A 25,953-nucleotide genomic window follows, 5' to 3' on the forward strand; every position below is an offset into this window, starting at 1 on the left:
CTGGCACGCACACATTCAGTGCTTTTGTGTGTGATTTCCTACAGTAGAATTAAATATCTTACTTGTTCGCGTATTTAAAACTGCACTTTACCTTCGCAATACTGGAGACAAGACTTACATTTGGTAAATTTTACTCATTCAATTCATCATTTCAGAGAGTCAATGAAACTTCAAATAAATACCTCGGTGCGAATCAGAGTAGGAAACTAAAACAAGTTATCCAACGTTACGAAAACATCAAGCATATTATCAGCTGTAATAAATTTACAGGCTTCTTGTATGTTCGCATAATCTGTCAATAACACGGCTTTCGTTTCGCGCCAGATTCGAACAAGCGCGAAGCGCGAGGCGTCGTCGATACGTTGGTAGCCCTGGTAGTAACACTGATGTTTTACTATCTGTTTCATGTCATAGAGTGAAAAACTATGTAAAATACAACGTTTTTAATTGTTTTAGAATTATTTTGTGGACAGCTTTCAACTGAAAAGCAACTATGCTCTCTTCCTAATACATCAGTTTGAGTTCAGTATTATCGATTACTACTGTACCTTCAGTTGCGCAGCGTAGTGTGTTCGTTTTCAGTAGTGAAGTAAATATTGTAGTTTTCGGTATGGCTGCTCCAGCAGCTTGTACTCGATTCAGTGATAACTATGATCTGAAGGAGGAACTAGGAAAGTAAGTAACATTTTGGAGCTTTATTTCGAATATAAGCCCGAATTATTCCAAAATATTTAACCCGCCACTGATTGGACTGGGCAGAGAGGCTGAGGCAGACGACACTTCGCCTCGTCCGTGGGGTGCTGAATACCCATCCACGAGAGTTCTTCAAATAACCTTTCGAAATATATATGCGCTAAGGTTGTAAAGGGTCTCATTAATTTCTTGAGAGACACACTAGATCATCACTGTTTTCGCTTTTTTCTGGTACTATAAACTGTCATATAACAACATGAAGTGTCAGATTAAATCAATAATCGTAAGCTCAGCCGCTCTTTTCAGTACCCCACAATGTTTCCACAGCTAGCGAAAACATTGTAATAAGTATCTTGTATTGATAAGTATTTTGTATTATAAGCTGATAATGAAGTTTCGATCTTAAAATTTTCTGGTGTGTGTTGCGACAGTTACAGCAATTGTCAAATTTCTTTACACAAGGGATGCTTCGTAATATTTAACATATTCTGCACAACGAAAGCTGATCAAAATAGTTTTATATGAAGTATTAAGTGAGCACTACTTACGTCTTCACGCCAAATTTTGTTGTTTATTTCCGCGTCGAATTTAATGTGCACTTAATCTCTGTGTAAACTCAGTAAAACTTAAGATTATTCAAGAAAAAGTTCTGAATCGGAAAGGAAAGAAAAATGCAAGCGAGAAGCAAATAATAGACAGAACAGCTTCAAAATGAATACATTTTATGACATATATAAAACTGCCGTCTTGCAGCTTCTGCATTCGTCAGTCATTTAAGTTGTACACTGAAAGTAAATTTAACAATAGTAAAAAAAAAAAGAAAAAATCAAGCGTACATTGTTTCAGAAACACCGAGCGCACATGCTGTGGTCGTTAGCAGCAGTCGTGCATATTTGGGAAAGCATAAAGAATGCCCTCTGCTGCAAAAGTATATTTTGGGTGTGTTGGTAGACAGCCTGTGTTATTTTTTCCCGGCGTCTCCATTGTACAATAATTCACAAGGCATGCCAATGGACTCACACACAGTCGGTTTTATGCATATGAGAAAAAAATTGCACCGCGGTGGTGTCATTGATTTTCTAGGGGGACTTTGATATTTTGGGCCTCTGCAGAAAACTTCAAAATATGCTGTAAACATTGTGCTGATATAGAAATTTCTTCGTATGTTACTTGTCAGGCAGATTAATATGTGAATTGACACCAGTGGTGGTTTGCGCAGTGATTTAGTAATTTTAGGCAGTACATTCTATACGTATAGAAACCACGTAAGAAACAGCTGAAGCGAGGTTTCTATCGAACCGATGGCCCATATCTCTCTTTTTTATGGAGCTATTTTAATATTTTTACGTGACTGTTCTCCAGACATTTTGTCATTACATTATTTTTTGTGTTGTGAGTAATAGTGTTATATAAAAATAAAACTCATTATCAGTGATTTCTTGAGTTGAAACGTAATGAAGCACAAAGATAAACCGAATATATTTTTCCAGGCAGTTTTATTCGCTGCGTTTGCAAGTTGCAGTGTTTCTTTCTTTTTGTTACGTCAGACTTTCTTCCGACAGTCATTTTTTGATGCAGAGCAGATGGTAACTGTGTTCTGTAAAACCAGGTACGGATCAAAATGCAGTATGACATGCCTGATAATTGAGCTCACAAAGAACCGAAAAAGTTTTATTTAGACTGCTTTTTACCAAACGAGTACTTCCCCCGCTCTTTACTGTAGTCAGAATCGCCCAGAGTTACTTCACCGAGCAGCATCACAGTCCCATCAGCGGAGTCGACGTCTAATCGGTTTTATCTATAAAGTTACGACGACGCCCAAAGGACAACCCTTTGCAGAAGTATATAATGTGGTGGTTTACTACAAACTATTGACGTAGTCGCATATCGTAAAATAATATACAGATCGATTAGGTCTCAACCTTTCTCTGTGCATTAACCAAGAAAGTTCAACAGAAAATGGCGCGAGCAACGCGGTGGTTAAGAAAACATGGATGGACTGCCAACAGGAATTGTTAGCTGAATGACGAATTGTTAGAGAAGCTGCCTCTTCTTTTCAACGATCACAGGCCCTGTAGACCACGCGCTGCATCAGCGATCTGCTTCCATCTTCTTTTGTTTCTCTCCACCCTGCGGGGAATTCTAATACTCCACGTCCTTCTCTGTTTCATTTTTCCATCGTGTGCGAGTTCGGCCCAATTGTCTTGTTGCTTGCAGAGTGCCCTCAAATGCCTTCCTAGGAATTCTGTTGGTTTCCATCCTAGCCATATGCCCAGCGCAGAGCAATCTCCTACTTTTTAATTTGTGGACAATAATGTGTTGCTTCATTATCTGATAAATGTCAGTGTTCTTTCGAACTCTCCAGATGTCATTCTCCAACAGGGGTCCCCAGATTTTTCTCATCACTTTTCTTTCGAACCCATTCAGTTTTTTTCTTTCTTCCTTAGTAAGCGTCCAGTTTTCCGAACCATGCAGTACTACTGGACAGATGAAGGTGTTATATATTTTCATCTTTGTGATGATCGACAAAGCTTTACTTTTGAGTAGCTTGCTTAGAGCGTACAAACGTCTTGACCCTGAGAGAGAAGCTTATACCACAAAAAGAGTGTCGTCTTATGTGATGGCCCTGACAATATCTGCCTGCACAACGACGGAAAATCATCAATGATTCGCGCGGCTCCTCCCGTCGGAGGTTCGAGTCCTCCCTCGTGTGTGTGTGTGTGTGTGTGTGTGTAAGCCAAGGGATCGATGACCTCAGCAGTTTGGTCCCATAGGAACTTACCAGTAAACTACCTACCGTCAATGATGTTCCACGAGAGCAGATTTCCATTATAAACGTGGAATACATAGTAGACCCTCCCTGCCCCTGAAAACACACACACACACACACACACACACACACACAGACTGCGGTTTCGAGGAAAGATTTTTATGATTCAGGCAGATGCCAAAACTGTAATACATCAGTCTCACATCCTCTCTCCACAGTCAACAGTAGACTGCGTTCAAGCTGGAAGGAAATCCATTCTGATGACTTCGTATAGGTAATGCTCTATGCACAAATAATACCAGCTACCAGGAGATGCAATCTATTGTGCAAATTACCGTACCACGCCGTCCCACATCGTTAGTTTCATAACTCCAGGCCGGTACACAATGTATGCTGAAATATGTCATGGCGAGATTGTCGACACTCGACAAGGTACTTGTTGAATCCGTCACGAGACTTACACTCACATACGCCGTCCATAAACGGTGGCATGAAGTAGCAACGTGCGTTGGCACCTTTCTGATCAATGAGTGTACTCTACAAACATTGTATGCATCCGCAACGACCGGTTGCCTGTTCAACGTCCAGCCCTGATGTGTTTAGGCTGTTTCCCAGTCACTTTTCCGTCTCTGGCGATTGCAGACCACATGGGCTCCACGGGAGGCTCAACAGGCCGTCGGCAATTATAGTTGTAGTGAAAGCTCCACAGAGATGGTGGTGTGCAAGTGTCGACTGAACGTGGGGTGGCTACTGTAGATTTCACTACAAATTGTTCTGACTGCTTGCTATCAGCATCAGTACATGCCTTACCTTTCCTCAACTGAAACTAAATTAATACGGCTGTCTATGTGACAGAGCAGAATATGAGTTTCGTTTGTGAAGACCGTTTTTTAGTGACGCCATTCTCCCTCACACACTGAGTACGCCCCACAACCCTGAAAAATACTTTTTTTTGCAGAAGCAGATGTTCTTAAGTGGTTCACTCTGAAACTTTACTTCAGAATCAGTACAGCTATTCCCCATGTGTGAAACGTTCAAATGTTTATCTTCCTTGCTTACATGCTCAGTTCTATCGGGCATTTCTTACTGTATACAAGTAGAGATCTTGGAGGAATGACACATTACACTGGATTAAAAGGTAGTGGTTCATTGTGTTACTTAAGGCAGATTTTGTAACACTGAAATTTTATGGATTCGATAATTCTAAAGACGATTTTACAGCTCTTCTCAACATCTACATCTACATTTATACTCCGCAAGCCACCCAACGGCGTGTGGCAGAGGGCACTTTACGTGCCACTGCCATTACCTCTCTTTCCTGTTCCAGTCGCGTATGGTTCGCGGGAAGAACGACTGCCGGCAAGCCTCCGTGCGCGGTCGAATCTCTCTTATACGTGATCTCCTCGGGAGGTATAAGTAGGGGGAAGCAATATATTCGATACCTCATCCAGAAACGCGCCCTGTCGAAACCTGGACAGCAAGCGTTGCACTTTTAAATAATGGATGGAGGTTTACGCACAGCTAGGTGCTACCGAGCAAGTTGAGGCCGTGATCGAACGCTGGACTCTGGTTGTAGAGAAAGCTAACTGGCATCATCCTCGATCCTCGGTCCGGTCGCTGCAACTCGTGGTTTCGATGGTGTCTTTGTAAACTTTCGTCGTCGTCCCCCCCCCCCCCCCCTCGCCCTACCCAATCAGACTAAGTTGTTGGCGTACTGTTTCCAAAAATGCCTCGCTATTGACGGAATATAGATAGCTAACATTGACTTAACAACCAGAAACGGGTGACTCTGCAACCGATATGCTCTGGCAATATAGGTAACTAACGGCAATTCTGCGCCAGAGACTACTCCGCAATACAGGGTGATTCAAAAAGAATACCACAACTTTAAAAATGTGTATTTAATGAAAGAAACATAATATAACCTTCTGTTATACATCATTACAAAGAGTATTTAAAAAGTTTTTTTTCACTCAAAAACAAGTTCAGAGATGTTCAATATGGCCCCCTCCAGACACTCGAGCAATATCAACCCGATACTCAAACACGTTCCACACTCTCTGTAGCATATCAGGCGTAACAGTTTGGATAGCTGCTGTTATTTCTCGTTTCAAATCATCAATGGTGGCTGGGAGAGGTGGCCGAATCACCATATCCTTAACATACCCCCATAAGAAAAAATCGCAGGGGGTAAGATCAGGGCTTCTTGGAGGCCAGTGATGAAGTGCTCTGTCACGGGGTGCCTGGCGGCAGCTGCAGACAGTGCTTGAACCAATTTCAGACGATAAGGTTTCATAACTAACCTTTTTCGTAGGACTCTCCATACAGTTGATTGATTCTCTGTAAACTGGTTATACCAACGTTTAATACACCACCTATCAGGAGGTTTAACACCATACTTCGTTCGAAATGCAGGCTGAACAACTGTCGTCGATTCACTTCTGCCGTACTCAATAACACAAAAAGCTTTCTGTTGAGCGGTCGCCATCTTAGCATCAACTGACGCTGACGCCTAGACAACAGCGCCTCAAGCGAACAAATGTACAACTAAATGAAACTTTATAGCTCCCTTAATTCGCCGACAGATAGTGCTTAGCTCTGCCTTTTGTCGTTGCAGAGTTTTAAATTCCTAAAGTTGTGGTATTCTTTTTGAATCACCCTGTATATCGTGAAACAAGAACACGATATAGGTTGCAACGGCTGCCGGTGACAAGTGCGTTGGTTGTGGGATGTTAGGTTGTGCAGCCTCCCTGGTGCTATTAGAGAGGAGGCTATATGATGGCACCATGTGTAACATACTCCCTTCTTTTGTTATCATCATTCAGTACATCACTACACAGCACACGCGCTCGTCACTGCCATCCACACGATGCAAATTCCCACCTCCATTGGGGCTGCGGGGACAGAACTGCAAACCACTAACATCATGCCCTTGCCGAGAAAGCAATGTGGCCAGAAAATTGTCTCGTAAGATAAACATTAATGTACACACCTTTTTGCACTGCCAGTGTACTTGCGAACGCCTGGAAATACGCTCATTGTGTGGCCAGATAAGATACAAAATGCAGCCGTACCAAGAAGAAAGAGAGAAGAAATAAGTCTGCGGGAAGTCCTTACCAAAAGAAGGGACATCATAGCGAGACATGTGCCAAAATAACCAAGAATGATTAACTTGGCACTTTAAGAGGAAGTTGAGAGGAAAATGGCTGTGGGAGATGAGAATTAGACCATATAAAATACGTAGAGCATGTCAGAGATAGTAAACACTCAGATATGATTAGGTTGATAAAAGATGGAGGAGATGGATGGCGTCATCAGGTCTGTTGAAAGGCTGAAAACAAATACGAAAATCCCTTTTTTAGTCGTCAGTCTTCTGATTAGTTTGATGCGGTCCGTCACAAATTCCACTTCTGCGTCAACATCTTCATTTCAGAGTAGCACTTGCAGCGTGCGTCCTCAATTATTTGTTGAATATATTCCAGGCTCTGTCATTCGGTACAGTTTTCCCTTGTACACCTACCACTAGTACTATGAAATTATTCCCGGATGTCTTAGCACATGTCCTATAATCCTGTCCTTTCTTCTTGTCAGTATCTTCCATATGATCGTTTCTTCGCTGATTCTGCGGAGAACCAACTTATTTCTCGTCAGTCAGTAGCCCACATTTTAGTTGAATGCCCCCTTCTTTTGGCTCTGCGTGCTAAGTACAGATTCCCGCGCACTTTACCTTTGATGTTGGCTGACGATTCCCGGATGGTCGACCTGGTTCTCGGTTTCCTCCGGGAAAGTGGTTTTTATTCTCAGTTCTAAGGTTTTTAATCTCTCTCTTGTGTTGGGGCAGGGCGGCGAGTGTTGGGGTGTCTCCCACTGTAAGCCGTGTTGGGAGATTCCCGACTCCCCTCCCTGGCCTAGATTCTCTTTTCATCCCCTTTTACTCTGTTTTTATAATTTTTTTTAGTGTTGATTAGTGTCCTTTTCCCATACGCCCTTCTCCATTTTAGCGGTTGCACCTTTTAAGTCGCAGGTTGTCTTGCCTCTGCTGCTTCCGAGGTGGCATGTTTCCTGCCTCTAGAATAGCGTAGGGTTCGCTCTCTTGCTGACTTACCTCATTTTGTTTTTACCATTGACAACATGACTGCCCTTTTACATTTTTTAGCCTTTTCCCTTTTATCGTTCTGACTTTTCTGAGATGTCACACTATCGGAATGGAACACATTTGAAACACGGGACTGATGACCTTGCTGTTTGGTCCCTTCAACCCCAACCAACAACAATAATATTTCTCGTTAGCCCAACTGACTCTCAAAATCCTTCCGTAGCACCACATCTCAAACCCTCCGATTCTCGTATTGTCCGGTTTTCCCACAGTCCATGGTTGTGTGCTCTAGGCTCACATTATCAAAAATCTCTTCCTCAAATTAAGGCCTGTGTTGGATATTAGTAGATTCTTTTGATCAGGAATGCCTGCTGAGCTCGAGCTAATCTGCTTTTTATACTCTCCTTGCTTGGTTCAGCATTTTATTTTGCCTGAAAGGTTGCAGAATTCCTGCGCTTCGTGGTCATCAATCATAATAAATTTATCGCTAATCTCATTCCTCCTACTCCGCGATACTCGCGTCTTTCTCCGGTTTACTCTCAAAACTATATTCTATACTCATTACACTCTTCATTCCATTCAGCAGGTTCTGTTCTACACCTTCCCTAGTACAGCTGTATCATCAGCGACTCTTACCACTGATTTCCTTTCACCCTGAATTTTAATCCCATTGTTGCATCTTTGTTTTATTTCCATCATTGCTTCTTTGACGTATAGATCGAACACCAGGGGCTAAAGACTGCATCCCTTTCTTATACCCTTTTTAATCCGAGCACTTCGTTCTCGTTATTTCAACCTCATTGTTCTCTCTTGGTTCCTGACATATTCCCTATAGCTTACTCTTATTTTTCTCATAATTTCGAGCATCTTGCACCATTGCAAACGGTTTCTATTTTTTTTCTTGTCTTGCTTCCGTTGTCAGACGCAACATCACAGTTCCTCTCCTGTGCCTTTACATTTCTTGGAGCTATACTGATTGTCCTCTAACAGATTCTCAATATTTTTTTAACCATTCTGCTGTATATTTTTCTTGTCAACAGCTTGGATGCATGAGCTTTTAAGCCGATTATGCGATAGTTCTCCCACGTATCTGCCCTAGCTATCATCGGAATTGGGTGAATGATGTTCTTCCGAAAGTATGATGGTATGTTACCAGTCTCATAGACTCTATACACAAGTTTGAATAGTCGTAGTTCGGTTGCCATTTCTCACAATCATTTCAGAAAATTTCAGTGGAATGTTATCCATCCTTTCTTCCTAATTTGATATCGACTCTTCCAAAGCCCTTTTCAATTCTGACACTAACACTAAATCTCCTGTCTCCGTAGCTGGGAGCTTCAACGTTAGGCGCGTTATGGGGCCACTTAGGGACATGGCTGCCAAGAAGGGAAAGAAAACTGTGCACTCCGTGTGTTTACCGGGTGGAGTCATTCCAGACGTGGAACGGATCTACCCAGATGCGATGAAAAGCACAGGGTGCAGCCAACTGCAGGTGGTGGCTCCCATCGGTACCAATGTTATGTCACTTTGTATCCGAAGAGACTCTCTCTGGTTTCGAGCGGCTAACAGAAGTGGTAAAGGCTGCCAGTCTTGCGTGCAGGATGAAAGCACAGCTGATCATTTGCAGCATAGTGGACAGGACCGATCGCGGACCTCTGGTACAGAGCCGAGTGGAGGGTCTGAATCAGAGGCTCCGACGGTTTTGCGACCGTGTAGGCTGCAGATTCCTCGACTTGGGCCAAAGTGTGGTTGGGTTTCGGGCTCCGCTGAATAGGTCAGGTGCCCACTATACGCGTTGTTGCGAAGAACCTAAGAGTGTTCCAAAAGGATAGGATAAAAAGTGTTGGCGGTGGCGTGTTTGTTACTGTTTGAAGTAGTTTATCTTGTGAAATTGAAGTAGATAGTTCCTGTGAGCTAGTATGGGCAGAAGTCATTGTTAGCAACCGGAATAAAATAATAATTGGGTCCTTTTACGGACCTCCCAGTTCAGATGATACAGTTGCTGAAAGGTTCAAAGGAAACTTGAGTTTGATTTCAAACGTGTACCCGACTCATACGATTATAGATGATGTTGACTTCAATTTACTCTCGATATGTTGAGGAAAATACGTCTTTAATTCCGGAGGTTCGCATAAAACATCATCCGAAATTGTGCTAAACTCATTCTCTGAAAATTATTTCGAGCAGTTAGTTCATGAGCCTACGCGAGTAGCAAACGGTTGTGAAAACACACTTGACCTCTTAGTAAAAAATAATCCTGAGTTAATAACGAGCATCGAAACAGATACAGGAATTAGTGAACATAGGGTTGTCGTAGCGAGACTGAATATTGTAATCTTCAAAGCCTTCAAAAATAAATGCAAGATATACCTATTCAGAAAAGCAGATAAAAGTTCAATTGACACCTTCCTGAGAGACAGTCTCCACTCCTTCCAAATTAATAGGTGTTGACCAGATGTGGCTTGAATTCAGAGAAATATTACCGGCAGCAATTGAGAGATTTATACCAAATAAATTAACAAACGACGGAGCTGATCCTCCGAGGTTCACAAAACGGGTCAGTACACTGTTGCAGAAACAACGAAACAAACATGCCAAATTTAAACAGACGCAAAATCCCGAAGATTGGCGATCTTTTACAGAAGCTCGAAATTTAACTCGGACTTCAATGTGCGATGCTTATAATAGTTTCCACAACGACACTTTGTCTCGAAACTTGGCAGAAAATCCAAAGAGATTCTGGCCGTATGTGAAGTATGTTAACGGCAAGAAACAGTGTTCTCTGCGCGATAGCAATGGAGATACTATCGAAGACAGTGCTGCTAAAGCAGAGTTACTAAACACAGCCTTCCGAAATGCCTTCACAAAAGACGACGAAGTAAATATTCCAGAATTCGAACCAAGAACAGCTGCAAATATGAGTAACGTAGAAGTAAATATCCTCGGAGTAGTGAAAACTTAAATCACTTAATAAAAGCAAGTCTGCTGGTCCAGACTATATACCAGTCAGGTTCCTTTCAGAGTATGCTGATGCATTAGCTCCATACTTAACACTCATATAAAACCGTTTGTTCGACGGTAGATCCGTACCCAAAGACTGGAAAGTTGTACAGGTCACACCAGTATTCAAGAAAGATAGTAGGAATAATCCACTAAATTACAGGTCCATATCATGCAGCAGGATTTTTGCACATATATTGTGTTCGAACATTATGAGTTATCTGGAAGAAAACGGTCTATTGACACACTATCAGATGGTTCAAATGGCTCTGAGCACTATGGGACCTAACATCTGAGGTCATCTGCCCTCTAGAACTTAGAACTACTTAAACCTAACTAACCTAAGGACATCACACACATCCATGCCCGAGGCAGGATTCAAACCTGCGACGGTAGCGGTCGGGCGGTTTCAGATCGAAGCGCCTAGAACCGCGCGGCTACACCGGCCGGCTTGACACACTGTCAACATGGATATGGAAAACATGGTTCTTGTGCAACAGAACTATCGCATGAAGTGTTGAGTGCTATTGACAAAGGATTTCATATTGATTCCGTATTTCTAAATTTCCGGAAGGTTTTTGACACTGTAACACACAAGCAGCTTGTAGTGAAATTGCGTGCTTATGGAATATCGTCTCAGTTATGTGACTAGATTCGTGATTTCCTGTCAGAGGTCACAGTTAGTAGTTATCGAGTGAAACAGAAGTGACTTCTGGCGTTCCCCAAGGTAGTGTTAAAGGCCCTTTGCTGTTCTTTACCTATATAAACGTCTTGGAGACAATCTGAGCAGTCGTCTTAGGTTGGTTGCGATTGACGCTGTCATTTATCGATTAGTAAAGTCATCAGAAGATCAAAACAAATTGGAAAAAAATTAGAAAAGATATCATTATGGTACGAAAATTAGCAGTTGACTATAAATAACGGAAAGTGTGAGGTGCTGAAAGGAATTCGTTAAACATCGCTTACACGATAAACCAATCAGATCTAAAGGCCATAAGTGCAACTAAATACCTAGGAATCACAATTACGAACAACTTAAATTGGAAGGAACCCATAAAAAATGTTTTGGGGAAGGCTAATCAAAGCCTGCGTTTTATTGGCAGGACACTAGAAAATGTAACAGATCTAATAAGGAGACTGCCTACACTACGCTTGTCCGTCCTCTTTTAGAACACTGCTGCGCGGTGTGGGATCCTTACCAGATAGGATTGACGGAGTAAATCTAAAAAGTTCAAAGGAGGGCAGCACGTTTTGTATTAACGCGAAATAGGGGAGAGAGTGTGTCACTGAAATGATACAGGATTTGGAGTGGACATCACTCAAACAAAGGCGTTTATCGTTGCGACGGAATCTTCTCACGAAATTGCAATCACCAACTTTCTCCTCTGAATGCGAAAATATTTTGTTGACACCGATTTACATAGGGAAAAACTATCTCCACGCTAAAATAAGGGAAATAAGAGCTCGTACGGAAAGATATAGGTGTTCGTTTTCCCGCGCGCTATAAGAGATTGGAACATTAGAGAATTGTGAAGGTGGTTCGATGAACCCTCTGCCAGGCACTTAAATGTGATTTATCCATGTAGATGAAAATGTCTTCCATACCAATTCCAGTTTCTGTCACGTCATCAGATATGTCCTCTCCCTCGTAAATGTTTCCATGCGCTCTTTCCATGTATGTACCCTTTCCTCCCCATATTCGCATTGCACTCTTAATGTTATGGCCCTTGCTTTTAATTTCAACGGATGTTGTTGTGTCTTCCCTGTGTGCTGAATCAGTCCTTCCGACGACCATTTCTTTTTAGATTTCTTCACATTTATCCTACAACCAATTCGCCTTGGCTTCCCCGCGCGTCCTATATATTTCATTCGTAAGTGACATATTGCTGTATTCGTGGCCTTCCTTGAATATTTTTGTACTTCCTTTTTCGTTGATCAGTTGCTGTATTTCTTCTGTTACCCTAGGTGTCTTCGTAGCTACAGTACATTAATACGTGTTCAGTAGAGCATGAATGCCGGCCTCTGGTGGCCGAGCGGTTCTAGGCGCTTCAGTCTGGAACCGCGCGACCGCTACGGTTGCAGGTTCGAATTCTGCCTCGGGCATGGATGTGTGTGATGTCCTTAGGTTAGTTAGGTTTAAGTAGTTCTAAGTTGTAGGGGACTGATGACCTGAGATGTTAAGTCCCATAGCGCTCAGAGCCATTTGAGATCATGAATACGAGCTATCGTAATGATGTGGAACGCGTCAGGTTTACATAAGGCTACATGGAATAATTGATTTTTTCTTTTCTTTTTTATACAATTGTTGCTTCATATCTAAAAATTCATCTACTGAGTAGGAAGAGGTGTCATTCAGAAATTCTTTTAATTTGTTTTTAAATGCAGTTTGACTATCTGTCAGACTTTTAATGCTATTTTGTAAATGACCAAAGATTTTTGTGGCAGCATAATTCACCCCTTTCTGTGCCAAGGTCAGATTTAACCCAAAATAGTGAAGATCGTCCTTTATCCTAGTTTTGTAGCCACGCACTTTTTGTACTGGGATCGGTTATCAGTAATAAATGAAGATATGTATTGTGAAGATACTGTGAATATTCCTAATTCTTTAAATAAATGTCTGCAAGGTGATCTTAGGTAGGCTCCAGCTATTATTCTGATTACACGCTTTTGTGCAGTGAATACTTTTTCTCTTAATGATGAAGTACCCCAAAATATGACGCCGTTTGAAGCAGTGAATGAAAATAGGCATAGTACGCTAATTTACTGATATCTTTATCGCCAAAATTTGCAATAACCCTAATAGTATGAGTAGCTGAACTCAAACGTTTCAGCAGATCAGTGTGTTTCTTCCAATTCAATTTCTCATCAATGCACACACCCAGAAATTTTGAATGTTCTGCCTTAGCAACAAACTTCTGTTCAAAGTCTATATTCTTCAACAGTGCTATGCCATTTACTGTACAGTAGTATACTGTGTTTTCTCAAAATTTAGTGAGAGTCCGTTTGCAGAGATCCACTTATTAATTTTCTGAAAGACATTATTTACAATTTCCTTAGCTAGCTATTGTCTCTTTTGGGTGTGATTACTATACTTGTATCATCAACAAAGAGAACTAGCTTTGCATCTTCATGAATACAGAGCGGCAAGTCATTAATATATATTAAGAACAATAAGGGACCAAACCTAAACCCTGTGGGACACTTTTCTTGATACCTCCCCAGTTGGAGGACTCAGTAGATTTTTGCAGACTGTCTGTACTGTTAATTTAAAATTTCTGCGTTCTTCCAGTTAAACATGAATTAACCCATTTGTGCACTGCCCCGCTCATGTCTCAATACTTAAGCTTATATGGAAGAATTACCTTCCTTGTACCTACGATTCGTCTGACCACCATATTGAACTCATTAATATAGTTTAATGGCCTTGATTAGTATTGTATGGAGTCTGAAATTGTTGCTGAGGAGGTGCTGTATAGTAAAAGGGGGCAACATTGGCGGTAAATCAAACGAGTGAAGTAACAAAAGCCTGAAGTATTTTTGAGATAGAATGTAATCCAGCAGCTAAAGCGTATGTTTAGGTTCATATTTTCTTGGCCGAAACGATCTTTTTTTATTTAATTTTAGCGATTTCCAAGATCATCCGAAATCCTTGTTAAACCACCATGCGTACCTTACTTAATAGTATTGCCATCAGAGACCACCTATCATAGCACATCATTAAAACTAACTAGTTAATCACAGTGTGGGGTGCTTTAATTACGGTACTAACAGTTTCCATAAGAATCTCGCTCGGAGCTGAATGCAGGATTTCGATATGTGGGGCTGAGCTCTTGGAAATTTTGTGTCGCCATGCGGTCTCCAAATTCTCCAGAGTAAACTAAAGTGCTCTCTTAATCTGTTATAATAGAACTGCAGTAGTAAGAGAATTTTCAAGACTGTTAAGTGTGAGAGCTATGTAGCAAAGAAATGTATTTTAGATTACGAGGAAACAGGTGGATTCGCTTGTGATATCGCTGTTTATGATATTTATTTAAGAGTCACAGTTGGCGTGATGTGCGTACCGTGCAGTCAGCAATGGCAGATTTCGAAATTGCTCTGTATGCATGTCCATTGTAACGGCGTGTGGAGAATTTGATGTCTGTTCACGAGGGTACCTGGAGAAACGTTAACCAACGGCATGTGAATTCTGCCCTCAACGAATTCTCAGAGGAATTACAAATCACACACCTATTTTAAGACAACGAAAGGAGTGGGGAGGGAGGAGGGAGAAATAAAGAAAGAGAGAAAGAAAGAAAGAAAGAAAAAGAGAGAGAGAGAGAGAGAGAGAGAGAGAGAGAGAGAGAGATTATTCTAAGCCGGGGATAATGGCCTCAGAATCAGGTGTTAGCGAAATAATATTCGTTATTTTTTTAAAAACCCAAAACAAACTTGTCATTATGAGGACTCTTTAGTTAACAACGTTAATAAATTATGACTGTTGAATTCACGGTGACGTCAGAAATACACTACTCCCTCATCTTTCTGTATAGCACTTTGTTGAACGGAAGTGCATGATCGTAGCAGACTAACGTCTTTGTGACTTTGCGAAGTGGTTCCTAATTTGCGTACATTGGTGTGTTTAGTGTTCATCCACAGCTTAGTACATTAGTCAAAACAACCAGGGGATAAGTCAAGATAACCTGCTCCCTGGAAAAGAAATTTCCTGAAAGTCAAATTCGCGTCCTGCACCGCCACCTAGCCGGACAGACAGACGTATGAATTTAGTATTAGTTTGAAGAAAGACAGAAAATGTAACTGGTGTTGACTAATAATAAGCGTGAAATGTGAAAATTATTTCGTCATTCACTGCGAAACTAACAGGATTTGCTTTTACCCCTTTCCACCTTTCCCAGCCCGTACACACAGTGTGTTTCGAAGTCTTTGCAATAAACGTCTAGGGATTTCACACGTCATGGGAATCACCTTTTGTCAGACATAATGCTCTCTGCTAAGCGTCCTTCTGTGTCGATTATGCCCCTAAGAGGCGGCAGGGGGTAAGCAATCTTCGTGTTCGTATCCAATGTATTGCATATCATCTAGTCATCTGCTCCACGGAGAAGATAGTAGCCCGAGCAAAATTGAAGTTCCTGAACCTCTTCTAAAATATCTTGTTTGGCCTAGACACACTTACTCTTATGATTTTCTTATTAAAAATCTCTGCATCTATTTGTTGTCGTAGGTAGTATGATGCACACTTCGTTATTAGGCCCTGCTAGTTCGGTGAAATTTCGTCGTTCTAGGGCCGGCAAATACTAAAGGACACCTAGCGTCACAGGACAGTTGACGAGAGTGGAACATGATCCTAAGATAAACATACCACACATTGATTTTATGTATATTTATCAGGCACATCTGAAGATGAGACTAGAAGTATCGAAATCGATTTAATTGCAGTCTGAGGCCAATTCATTCTTACTCTCATGAGTTTTTTATTCATATTTTGTTGAGGTAGAATAGCACCGTGTAGTTTCGTGTTGGTACAATCGCGCGTAAGAGACGATCAAAGAGATGTCGCATGCCGTCTTCAGAAACAGAGCTGAATCCTGCTTCCATCTGTTGGCATAGATTGTCAAAGGATGCTGATGAGACAGATGCTGTATCAGTATGCCCCACCCTGCTCAGTGTGGTGAAGGATACGTGAAAAACAGACTGAAAAATTTTCCAGGTTCTACTTGGATTATGCCCTGCGACCTCTCGATTCCTGGTATGAACTTGACTACTAGACCATAATACCCTGTTTATCATACACCAAAAGGGACTTGTTATTCCATCCATTTTCTCTCCTCCTTGCCATTTATACCACGTGGATGTAGATTTTACAGTTTATTCCAGTGACCACACTCTGCACTATTGATGTTCTGCGCCGGCTACTTGATATTCTTCCCAGATTGTTTCCTTTTTTAGGAAAACATTCCAGTCTTTCTTGCACATATGGTATTAATCAGTGTCCGTTCTCCACCGATTTCTTTGAATACTGACATAGAATTTTTTTTTTTTTTTGCTCCCATAACGTTATTAAAAGAAAGATCAGTGTGAATTAACAACTAAAAAAATGTCTCGATCTACAACCACTGAATATACGAATAGAAAGAAGAAAAATGGTCAAGTCATTTATTAGGAGTGCTTTATGGTATGGCTGTGAATTGTGGGCTCCTGGAAAACAGATTAGGAAAAATTAGAAGTAGAAGAGGTGTGACTACGGTTTGTGGAGGAAAGTGATAAAAACGTCCTTTTCATAACACGGCAAAGAACCTAATTCCTGTTTCACTGTTGCCTCCCAGTCGATTTTTATGTCCTGGGGGGGGGGGGGGGGGGGGGGGGGGTGTTGAGGTTGTCGTTCGCTGGCTTGTCTTTTCAGTTACTATTAGTTTCATTTCAAATGGAAGAGACCACGCAGACATAGCGGACTTCATTCCAACCACACCGACGGAAGGAAGTGCTGCCCACCAGCTGCGCGTAGGACATTGCCCATTGCCACTCGGTTTCCTCCTCTGACTGGAGAATCCACCACTGTGTGAAGTTTGTGGTTGCCACACTCGGTTCAGCTTGTTTTGGTTGTGTGTCTTTCATGCAGGGACATAAGGTCAACCCTCAGTTTGGCTGTAGATCTGCCCACCATCCTCATTGACACGAGCTTTGAAATTTTGTGAACAGTCGGGCCCCACCCCTAAGTGCTGCTGATGGGAGGTAAGCGTGCTCTGAATGGATAGCTTTCCCACAAAGTTTGTGATTATTATTAATCGGTTTTCAGTGTCTTAATTTAGTGATTCATGACGGCGGTTTTTATAATTCATAGCTGGACTTTTATGCCCTATAAGCAACTCGCGCCAGTGGGAAGAGCCTTCATGTCCCCCCCCCCCCCCCCCCTAACGAACAGCATGCTGAAACTTTGTAAGGTCTCTGATGACCATGCTGTTGAGCGCCCCACATCCAACATAATCATCATCAAATGACAGACCCACGGAAGATCAAAGTCATTATGAGATGAGGAATAGTTCTGTCCTAATAGTAGGCTTGGTAACGGTCTGGTGCAGCGTTTCTCAACTTTTTTTTCCTTTGGGGCACACCAAAGTATGTTTCAAACATACACAAAATACCTTCTCTTATTATGGAAATTGCAAATTGGACTACCCAAAGAAATTATTTGGTGAGAATTTTTTATGTGGTAGATATTTTGTCTGCAGACGATTAGAAGACATTAAAAGTCTCGCCACGTAACTGACAGGCATTCACGGCACACACGTGTCGCGACACGGCGATTGAGAAACGATGTTTGGTGAAGAAAGAAAACAGTATCAGTTGCAACGATATTGATCGTGCCACGAACCCTTGCATCAAAAGGGGCTCTAAAATTAACGCGGTCGGTCGACTTATCGATCAGACCAGCACCAGGTACTCCAGGAACTCACATAAACTTATGCAAGGTAAGTGACTAATAACGTTGTGTCTCAAGGCGTGATAGCATTGGTGAATAATTGGCGTGATATCTTCCGCTTAAACAACAGAAAAGGTGCAAAAATAGCTGTTTAAAGACAATGACTGATGTGAGGAGACCTAATAGTACCCCGTCAGTGTTTGTATTCGCTAACCAATAGTTTTAACCGATCTCATACGCGCTGGGATCCGCGCTCGCGCGCGCGCGCGCGTGTGTGTGTGTGTGTGTGTGTGTGTGTGTGTGTGTGTGTGTGTGTGTCTAGCGTAAGTTAGTTTAAGTTAGTGTAAGTAGTGTGTAAGTCTAAGGACCGATGACCTCAGCAGTTTTGTCTCTTAGGAATTCGGACACACATCCGCTGGGATTCATTACCTTGGTATGCAGCGCAGATATTACTATTTTCACATCATGAAGTAAAACCGGTACTAACGAACACATGACTTTTGGACGGAACGGGGAGCAAGTATCTGAATCAAACGTAACTGCCGCTGTCCTTCTGATCTTTCGTCGTATTTATTTATTCATCCAGGTATCATCTTACAATGATAATAGTTTTTGCCGTCATAATACAATGAAAATAAATAGGTGAAAAATATACTTACAGAATGTATTATACAAGCGCGCTTATATGAGGATATATATCTACATCTACTCAAATTCCATGCAGGCTTCTGAAGGACTGACATAGTTTTAGTTGGAAGTCAAGTGCTCCATATGTCTTCGGAATAAATTAGAAACGCAAATTATTACGAAAAAGTTCGCATCACGTTTCAGAACGTCATTGTCATTTATAGCTGTGATATGAATATTCACGAAGATTTTCGTCGAGATCGGAAGAAAATACTTCCTATGCATGAGTAACGTCTACAATAATGACCACAATTTTACCAAAATACAGGTTCCTATCGCCGCACTTTCATTTTATTATCAACATTTTGGTGCATTTGTTTTCATTATTGCATATGTTGTGAAAGGATCATGTTACCCTGTAAATATTTATGGAATACACGTCATATGTTGACTGAATATGCAGCAGACAGCTTGCTTCTTTGTGAAGGTGTCATTGAGAATAGATTATGTTTCCACACTTCCCCGTTAATCCTGATGTTGTAGCGGTCTATTGTCTTCACAGTGCTGCATGTTTGAAGGATAATAACGGACGAATGTCATAAGAGTGAGAGGCTGCAGAAGGAGCATTGTGTAATTGCTGAATTTTTTCTGCTATTTATGATCACAGTAATAGAGAGTATTTGACACGTGTGTCATCTGAAACCTGACGCCCATTTCAGACTCAAGACAGAAGTTGAGGTATTTAACATTTTTAATTTGATCTCCGTTCATTATCGACCGATCCGCACATGGAACAAGCCTCGCTCGATTAGCATATGGAATATTAAACTTAAATTCGAACTACGACGATGTCATGTCTTATTGAGGTGCATACAATAAAATTTATGTTAAATTGAGAGGAAGCACAGTTATTATTTCCATGGTTCACGACATTCTGACGTTATCACATTACCACATTGTCTTGATGTTGTTAGAAATGCAATAACAAAATATGTGTCTAAAATCGGTGTAATTCACGGAAAACAAATAGCGTGCCTACGTTTCATAGAAAGCGTGCTTAATACAAGTAAATAGTTTGTTCTGAGTGGAACAAAGTCTCTGGGATTCGCAAATAATTCTGCGGTCCAGCTTGTATCAGGTACAGTTTTTATGAGAGAAGAATCGGAATACATAAAATCTGTGTTGAAAAAAGCGGTAAAGGAGTTTAATGTAACCAGTGAGGCTATGGAAAGAAGCATATAGTGCCTACAAAAATACCGCCGAGTTTTAATTCTAAGTCACTTTTTATATTTCAGCCGCCATATTCCAGTGTCATACTTTATCTGCTTGTGCAGAGCGAAAAAAATTACCTAGAACAGCATTAGATGGCCCTGTTCGCTGGTAACGCAGTCGTCTAACAGAGCATAATGAAGTGCATTGTGAACGGAAGGAAGGAAATTTGTCGCGATTGGTTATCTCCAGATATGTGGGGGTGTTTGGATGGTGTCGCAGAATTCTTCTAAGACATGGGATGCAGCTGAACTGGTCAACGATTTGCACCACGAATGCAGATCCCACAGACACATTATCGTGTGAAGGGTTACGACAGTTCTCCTGCTCCTTGATTAATTTATATGTTTTTGTTTTTCCCGCATTTTAAAGGCGACGTATGATACAAATTGTGTTACATCACTGCGAATTATTTGGCGGATCATTTGATGCATGCGGGTAAGGTTGCTAGTATTGACTTCGCCTGTATTTTTGTTCTTCTAGGCACAAAGAATATATTTAACTCTACAATAAACGTTTCACTGTGGAGCTGAGAGAAAGCTGTGGTGAATTTTCCTGATATTTTAAGTCTGTGGAATTGGAAATTCAACCAGAACCTGCCATTCGCAGACGTTGTACCCCACATTCTAACTCAAAGCTGCACCGTTCTGTAGCTCCCACTACTTTCCCACACGCTCTCCAATATACATTATTGTACTAGCAGCGTTGGGAAGAAGAAGATGGCGGAGAACGGCTTAGCCGTGACACCGTTCACTTTGCAGCAAAATAATCGTCGTATCGGTATTCAGATTACAACTGGACCATGATTCCCACCACTAGCGTTGCCTTGCCTTTCTGGGGCGATTACCAATGAAGCTAACAGGTGCCTCCATGGCCTCACTTAAACCTGGAGTGATGTAATGGAAGACTGTAGTTTGGTTCTGGCCGTGAAGAGTGTTTCATTGTTTTACTAACGTGCTTGGCTTATGCAACGCCATTGTAGTAAGTATGCTTCGGGAGTCTTCGACTTCAGATGTATTTTCCGAAATAAAGGAGATCATGCACACAGATGAGCACAGAACTGAACAGACTATATTATATTTACATTGGAATCAGTCTCGGTCAGCGCTATTTATAAAACAAAAGCGTCAGTGTGTTGTAATAACAGTAGGAACCAGACCGAAACGCACAGGGTTTGCAGATCGTAACTACAAGGCCCATCATCTCTCTGCCGAAGCAGAAATTGAACGCCCCTATCGAGACATCTTGATTACATTTGTCAACGTCACGCCTAGTTCCAGGTGCAATTACACTTCAGAGAAGATATGTTGGGAATCCACTCTCATGAGAAAATTGTCGTTTTCCGCCCAGCAACTGCCATCCACACTGATTCAGGATGAGTGAGCATGTGCTCCAGGAAGCGGGTATTCCTTTCTCGAGTGAGTGACGCCATCTTTCGGAAGTGGTTGGAGCAATGCTCTCCCAGCTGCGTGTAGTTGGCAGATTTAAGCTGCAGCTTGTACGTTTGCTGTGGATAACTGTACAACAGTGCGATTTCTAACCAATTTCAGTAATGAAGACTTGAGCAAAGAAATGAAGTAAAGTAGTGTCAAATGTAGAGCTACCTATGTCGGAACAGCCTACCTATCGTACACTGTCCATTGTACATCAGTAAAATATCTCGTAGAACATATCACAGGCGCTTCCTCTTATTAAAACTCGTCGCACAGTTCTAATCCTAGTTATTCATTGTCGGAATGAAATAATGCCATGATATTACTAAGAAGTGCATTCAGATAATAATGTTTTCCAAACAAAAGAATGAATTTGCGTTACTCCTTCCTCCTCAGGCTATCACGGAGCTTCATGTTGAATCCACAGCGAAAGGAAAAATAAAACTCATGTCCCCTTATTTCGCTTGTTACATTATTGCAGTTCACTTTTAATCTCATGTTTGACGTTAACATGCAAAAAAAGATAGTTTAAGGAATTTCCGAATCTTACTACCGGACCAAATCCTCCAGTTCAGCCCTTTTCATCAGCAGAGGACTTGTTAAGCTATTTGGTACAGGTTGCTGAAGACGTCAGTCTAATTGTTTTTCACGCTTTGGCGCTGCTTGTTATTCTATAATGGTTCTCTTCTTCTCAATAACAGGTTCGGTGTGTTTTGTGAAAAGACAGCTAACTCAGTAAATAAATTAACTGTGATCTCTTTTTCATCGCTACCGCGTAAAAATAATTAAGTTACTGTTAATGTGTAATAAACTTCACTAAAATCGATGTTAAATTTTGCTGAACGCGGGTAATTAATGTCTGATTCCTGTTCTACATAACTTTCTCCAATACACCCAGAAAATAACTGTTAAAAACAAAAACAGCGGCTGCGCGGCGACATGGAGATCGTCCTCTCCTCGTCTGTGGCCAAGCGGCGTTAGCAGGCGCAGCGGCTGAAAATGACTTACATCTTCGTGGCGCCCTCCATCGGTAATGCTGGAATTCAGTATGGTGTTAGCCCACCCTTAGCCTTGATGACAGCTTCCACTATCGCAGGCATACGTTCAGTCAGGTGCTCGAAGGTTTCTTGGGGAATGGCAGTACATTGCCCTCAGAGTGTTGCACTGAGGAGAGGTATCGATGTCGGTTGATGAGGCCTGGCACGAAGTTGGCGTTTCAAAACATCGCAAAGGTGTTCTATAGGATTCACGTCAGGACTGTGTACAGGCCAGCCCATTACAGATATGTTACTTTCGTGTAGCCACTCCGCCACAGGCCGTGCAGTATGAACAGGTGCTCGATCGTGTTGAAAGAAGCAATCGTCATCCTCGAGTTGCTCTTCAACAGTGGGAAGCAAGAATGTGCTTAAAACATCAATGTAGGCCAGTGCTTTGATAGTGCCACGTAAAACAACAAGAGTTGCAAGCCCCCTCCATGAAAAATACGACCACACCATAACACCACCGCGCCCCCTGCTGGCCACGGGGTTAGATTAGGCCCGAGGTATTCCTGCCTGTCGTAAGAGGCGACTAAAAGGAGCCTCACATTTTTCGGTCCTATGAGTTCCGATCCCATTCTATGGTTTGACCTGCCACTTTCAAAATTCTGCAGAAGTCTGCTTTGGGAGATGGAATGGCATAGTCTCAGTACGCACAACAAACTGGGTACCATTAAGGAAACTACGAATGTGCGGCAGTCCTCCATGCTGGCCCCTCGCAGGAACTCTGTGGTTCTCTGTTGACTCCGCATTGGCCACTCTTGGGCGACCCACGGATACCTTCTGCGCCGTGAAGGCCCGTCTCGGTGTCGATGCGGCGCCCAGTTGACAGTGGCCAATTTTCTGGTGCACTGTCCCACTCTGACCGCTAATTTTATCTGAAAACGCCTCATCGGCTGTTTTAGTTTTACGTTTTATTTGTGGGGGTGGGTTTTATCATTTGATCTAAGTTTCAGCGCATGTCCTTTGTCTCTCTGTGTCCTCCACCCTTGTGCTTTTAGGGTGGAGGTTTTAATGTGTTGCCGGCCGGTGCAGCCGAGCGGTTCTAGGCGCTTCAGTCTGGAACTGCGCGACCGCTACGGTCGCAGGTTCAAATCCTGCCTTGGGCATGGATGTTTGTGATGTCCTTAGGTTAGTTAGGTTTAAGTACTTCTAAATCTAGGGGACTGATGACCTCAGCTGTTAAGGCCAGTAGTGCTCAGAGCCATTTGAACCATTTTTTTTATTGTGTTGCAGAGAGCCTGGCTTCTCCTTTTTATTCTCATGGTCAACCAGTCATGGTAATCTGTTTTGTCGTTTTAATGTCTTCTGCCTGTTGCTTGCGTTTCCGTAATTTTCTTCTCCCCCTTTGTCCATTCAAGTGTTTGTTGCCCTTCCGTCGTTCTTTTGGTTTTTCCTTTCTCTCAGTTTTGGGTTGTCAGTCTTGCTTGTTTTGTTCGCACCCATGTGGCATTGTTTTATTCGGAACAAGGGACCGATGACGTAACGGTTTGGTCCCCTCCCTCCTCCTTTAAACCAACCAACCATAACACCACCGCTTCCAAATTTTACTGTTGACACTATACACGCTGGCAGAAGACGTTCACCGGGCGTTCGCCATTCCCACACCCTGCCATCGGACCGCCGCATTGTGAACCGTGATTCGTCACTCCATACGACGTTTTTACTGTTCAATCTTCCAATGTTTACGCTCCTTACACCAAGCGAGGCGTCGTTTGGCATTTACCGGCGTGATGTGTGGCTTATGCGCAGCCGCTCGACCATGAAATCAAAGTTTTCTCACTTCCCGTCTAACTGTCATAGTACTTGCAGTGGATCCTGATGTAGTTTGGAATTCCTGTGTGATGGCCTGGATGGAAGTCTGCCTGTTACACATTACGACCCTCTTCAACTGTTGGCGGTCTCTGTCAGTCAACAGACGAGGTCGGCTATATGCTTTTGTGCTGTACGTGTCCCTTCGCGTTTCCACTTCAGTATCACATCGGAAACAGTGAACCCAGGGAGTGTGGAAATCTCGCGTAGAGAGGTATGACACAAGTGACACCCAGTCACATGACCATGTTCGACGTCCGTCAGCTCCGCGGAGCGCTCCATTCTGCTCTCACGATGTTTAATAACTGCTGAGGTCGCTGATATGGAATACCTGACAATAGGTGGCAGCACAATGCACCTAATTTGGAAAACGTGTGTTTTATGGGAGTATCCGGATATTTTTGATCACATAGTGTATGCACGCGCTCTTCTAGCTGAAGGGTAATATGCGGAATTCAGATAGGGGAATTAGTGGGTGCTCCTTTCCCGACTATTTCTGACCAGCGGAGTTTGTGTCCGCCCATACATAGCGCTCGACTGTTCACAGGCAAATACAAATTCCGCCCTTGTACAGTTATCCTCTTCATTCGTAGCGGTAAGTAAATATTTTATCATCTAAACTTGTATAGTACAAGCCATTGTATGATGGTGTGGCGGAGGTTAGCTAGTGTACACGTATCACTCCCTCCCACTTCCCGTTCCAGTCGCGACTGGTTCGTGGTGAGAACGAATGTTAAGTCTCCGTGTGAGCTCCAATCTCTTTAATTTTGCCTTTATAGTCTTTTCGCGAGATATACGTACGTAGAAGCAATGTATCTGTTGACTCCTTTATGAAACAACGCTCTACGAGCTTAAACTGTAAACCACTCTGTGATGCAGAACCCCTCTTTTGTAGCGACTAGCAGTGGAGTCAGCTGAGTATCTCTGTGGAACTTCCACGCTTGCTAAATGAACTTCTAACGAAACGTGCTGCTCTTCTTTGGATCTTCCCTGTTTCCGCCATCAGTCCTATCTGTCTGGATTCCAGACTGATGAGCAACATTATTGATCGAACAGGGGTTTTGTAACGTATCTCCGTTGTGGGTGGACTACATTTCCTTAGGATTCCCCCAACGAATATCATTCTGGTATCTGCTGCACCTGCGATTAACTTGATGTCGTTGTTCCACTTTAAATCGCTCCGTATGCATAGTATAGATGTTCACTGTGTGTGTGTGTGTGTGTGTGTGTGTGTGTGTGTGTGTGTGTGTGTGTGTCGGGTTACAGAGGTTGTGCAATCGTTTAAACATACAGCATTGAGTTCTTCTGCCGCTTTATGGGCAGTAAGTTACAAATAGCTATGCTTAGGGTCAACTGCCAGTCCCTGAACCTAGCGTCGATCCCCTGCAGGTCTTTCTGCATTTCGCTAAAATTTTCTAGCGTTGGGACTCTCTGGATACAACACTTCTTGCGCGAAAGGCCTCACGGAACTACCGACGTTATCCACGAGGTCGTTTATCTGTATTGCGATAATGGTCTTGTAACACTCCTCTGGAGTTCGCTCGAAGTTACTTTCCCTCCTGAAGATTTCTGTTCGCTACCAGCTCTACGGCCCAATCGTATGGCTGGCATGATATTCCGTACGCATGTACTTTGTTCATGTGAAGGCTGTGCAAAATTTAGTCGAACGCCTTTCGGAAGCTGAGGTGCAAGGCGTCAACTTGGGCGTAGGTATTAATTGCTTCCTCTGTTCAAAAAAATGGCTCTGAGCACTATGGGACTTAACTGCTGTGGTCATCAGTCCCCTAGAACTTAGTACTATT

At 42.4% G+C, this 25,953-nt stretch overlaps 1 protein-coding gene across 16 annotated transcripts in view; it reads left to right on the forward strand.

Annotated features, from left to right (window-relative positions):
- Positions 1-529: 529 nt before the first annotated feature.
- LOC126475204 (calcium/calmodulin-dependent protein kinase type II alpha chain) overlaps positions 530-25,953 on the forward strand; it is a 1,005,993-nt gene continuing 980,569 nt past the window's right edge. For all 16 annotated transcript variants that reach the window (XM_050102858.1, XM_050102867.1, XM_050102894.1 and 13 more), the window contains exon 1: positions 530-675. In XM_050102858.1, coding sequence (XP_049958815.1) covers positions 611-675 — 65 coding nt within the window. In that variant the 5' untranslated portion in view covers positions 530-610. The remainder of the gene's footprint in view (positions 676-25,953) is intronic.

This window comes from Schistocerca serialis, chromosome 1 (genome assembly GCF_023864345.2).
Source record: "Schistocerca serialis cubense isolate TAMUIC-IGC-003099 chromosome 1, iqSchSeri2.2, whole genome shotgun sequence".
In the NCBI taxonomy this organism is placed as follows: domain Eukaryota; kingdom Metazoa; phylum Arthropoda; class Insecta; order Orthoptera; family Acrididae; genus Schistocerca; species Schistocerca serialis.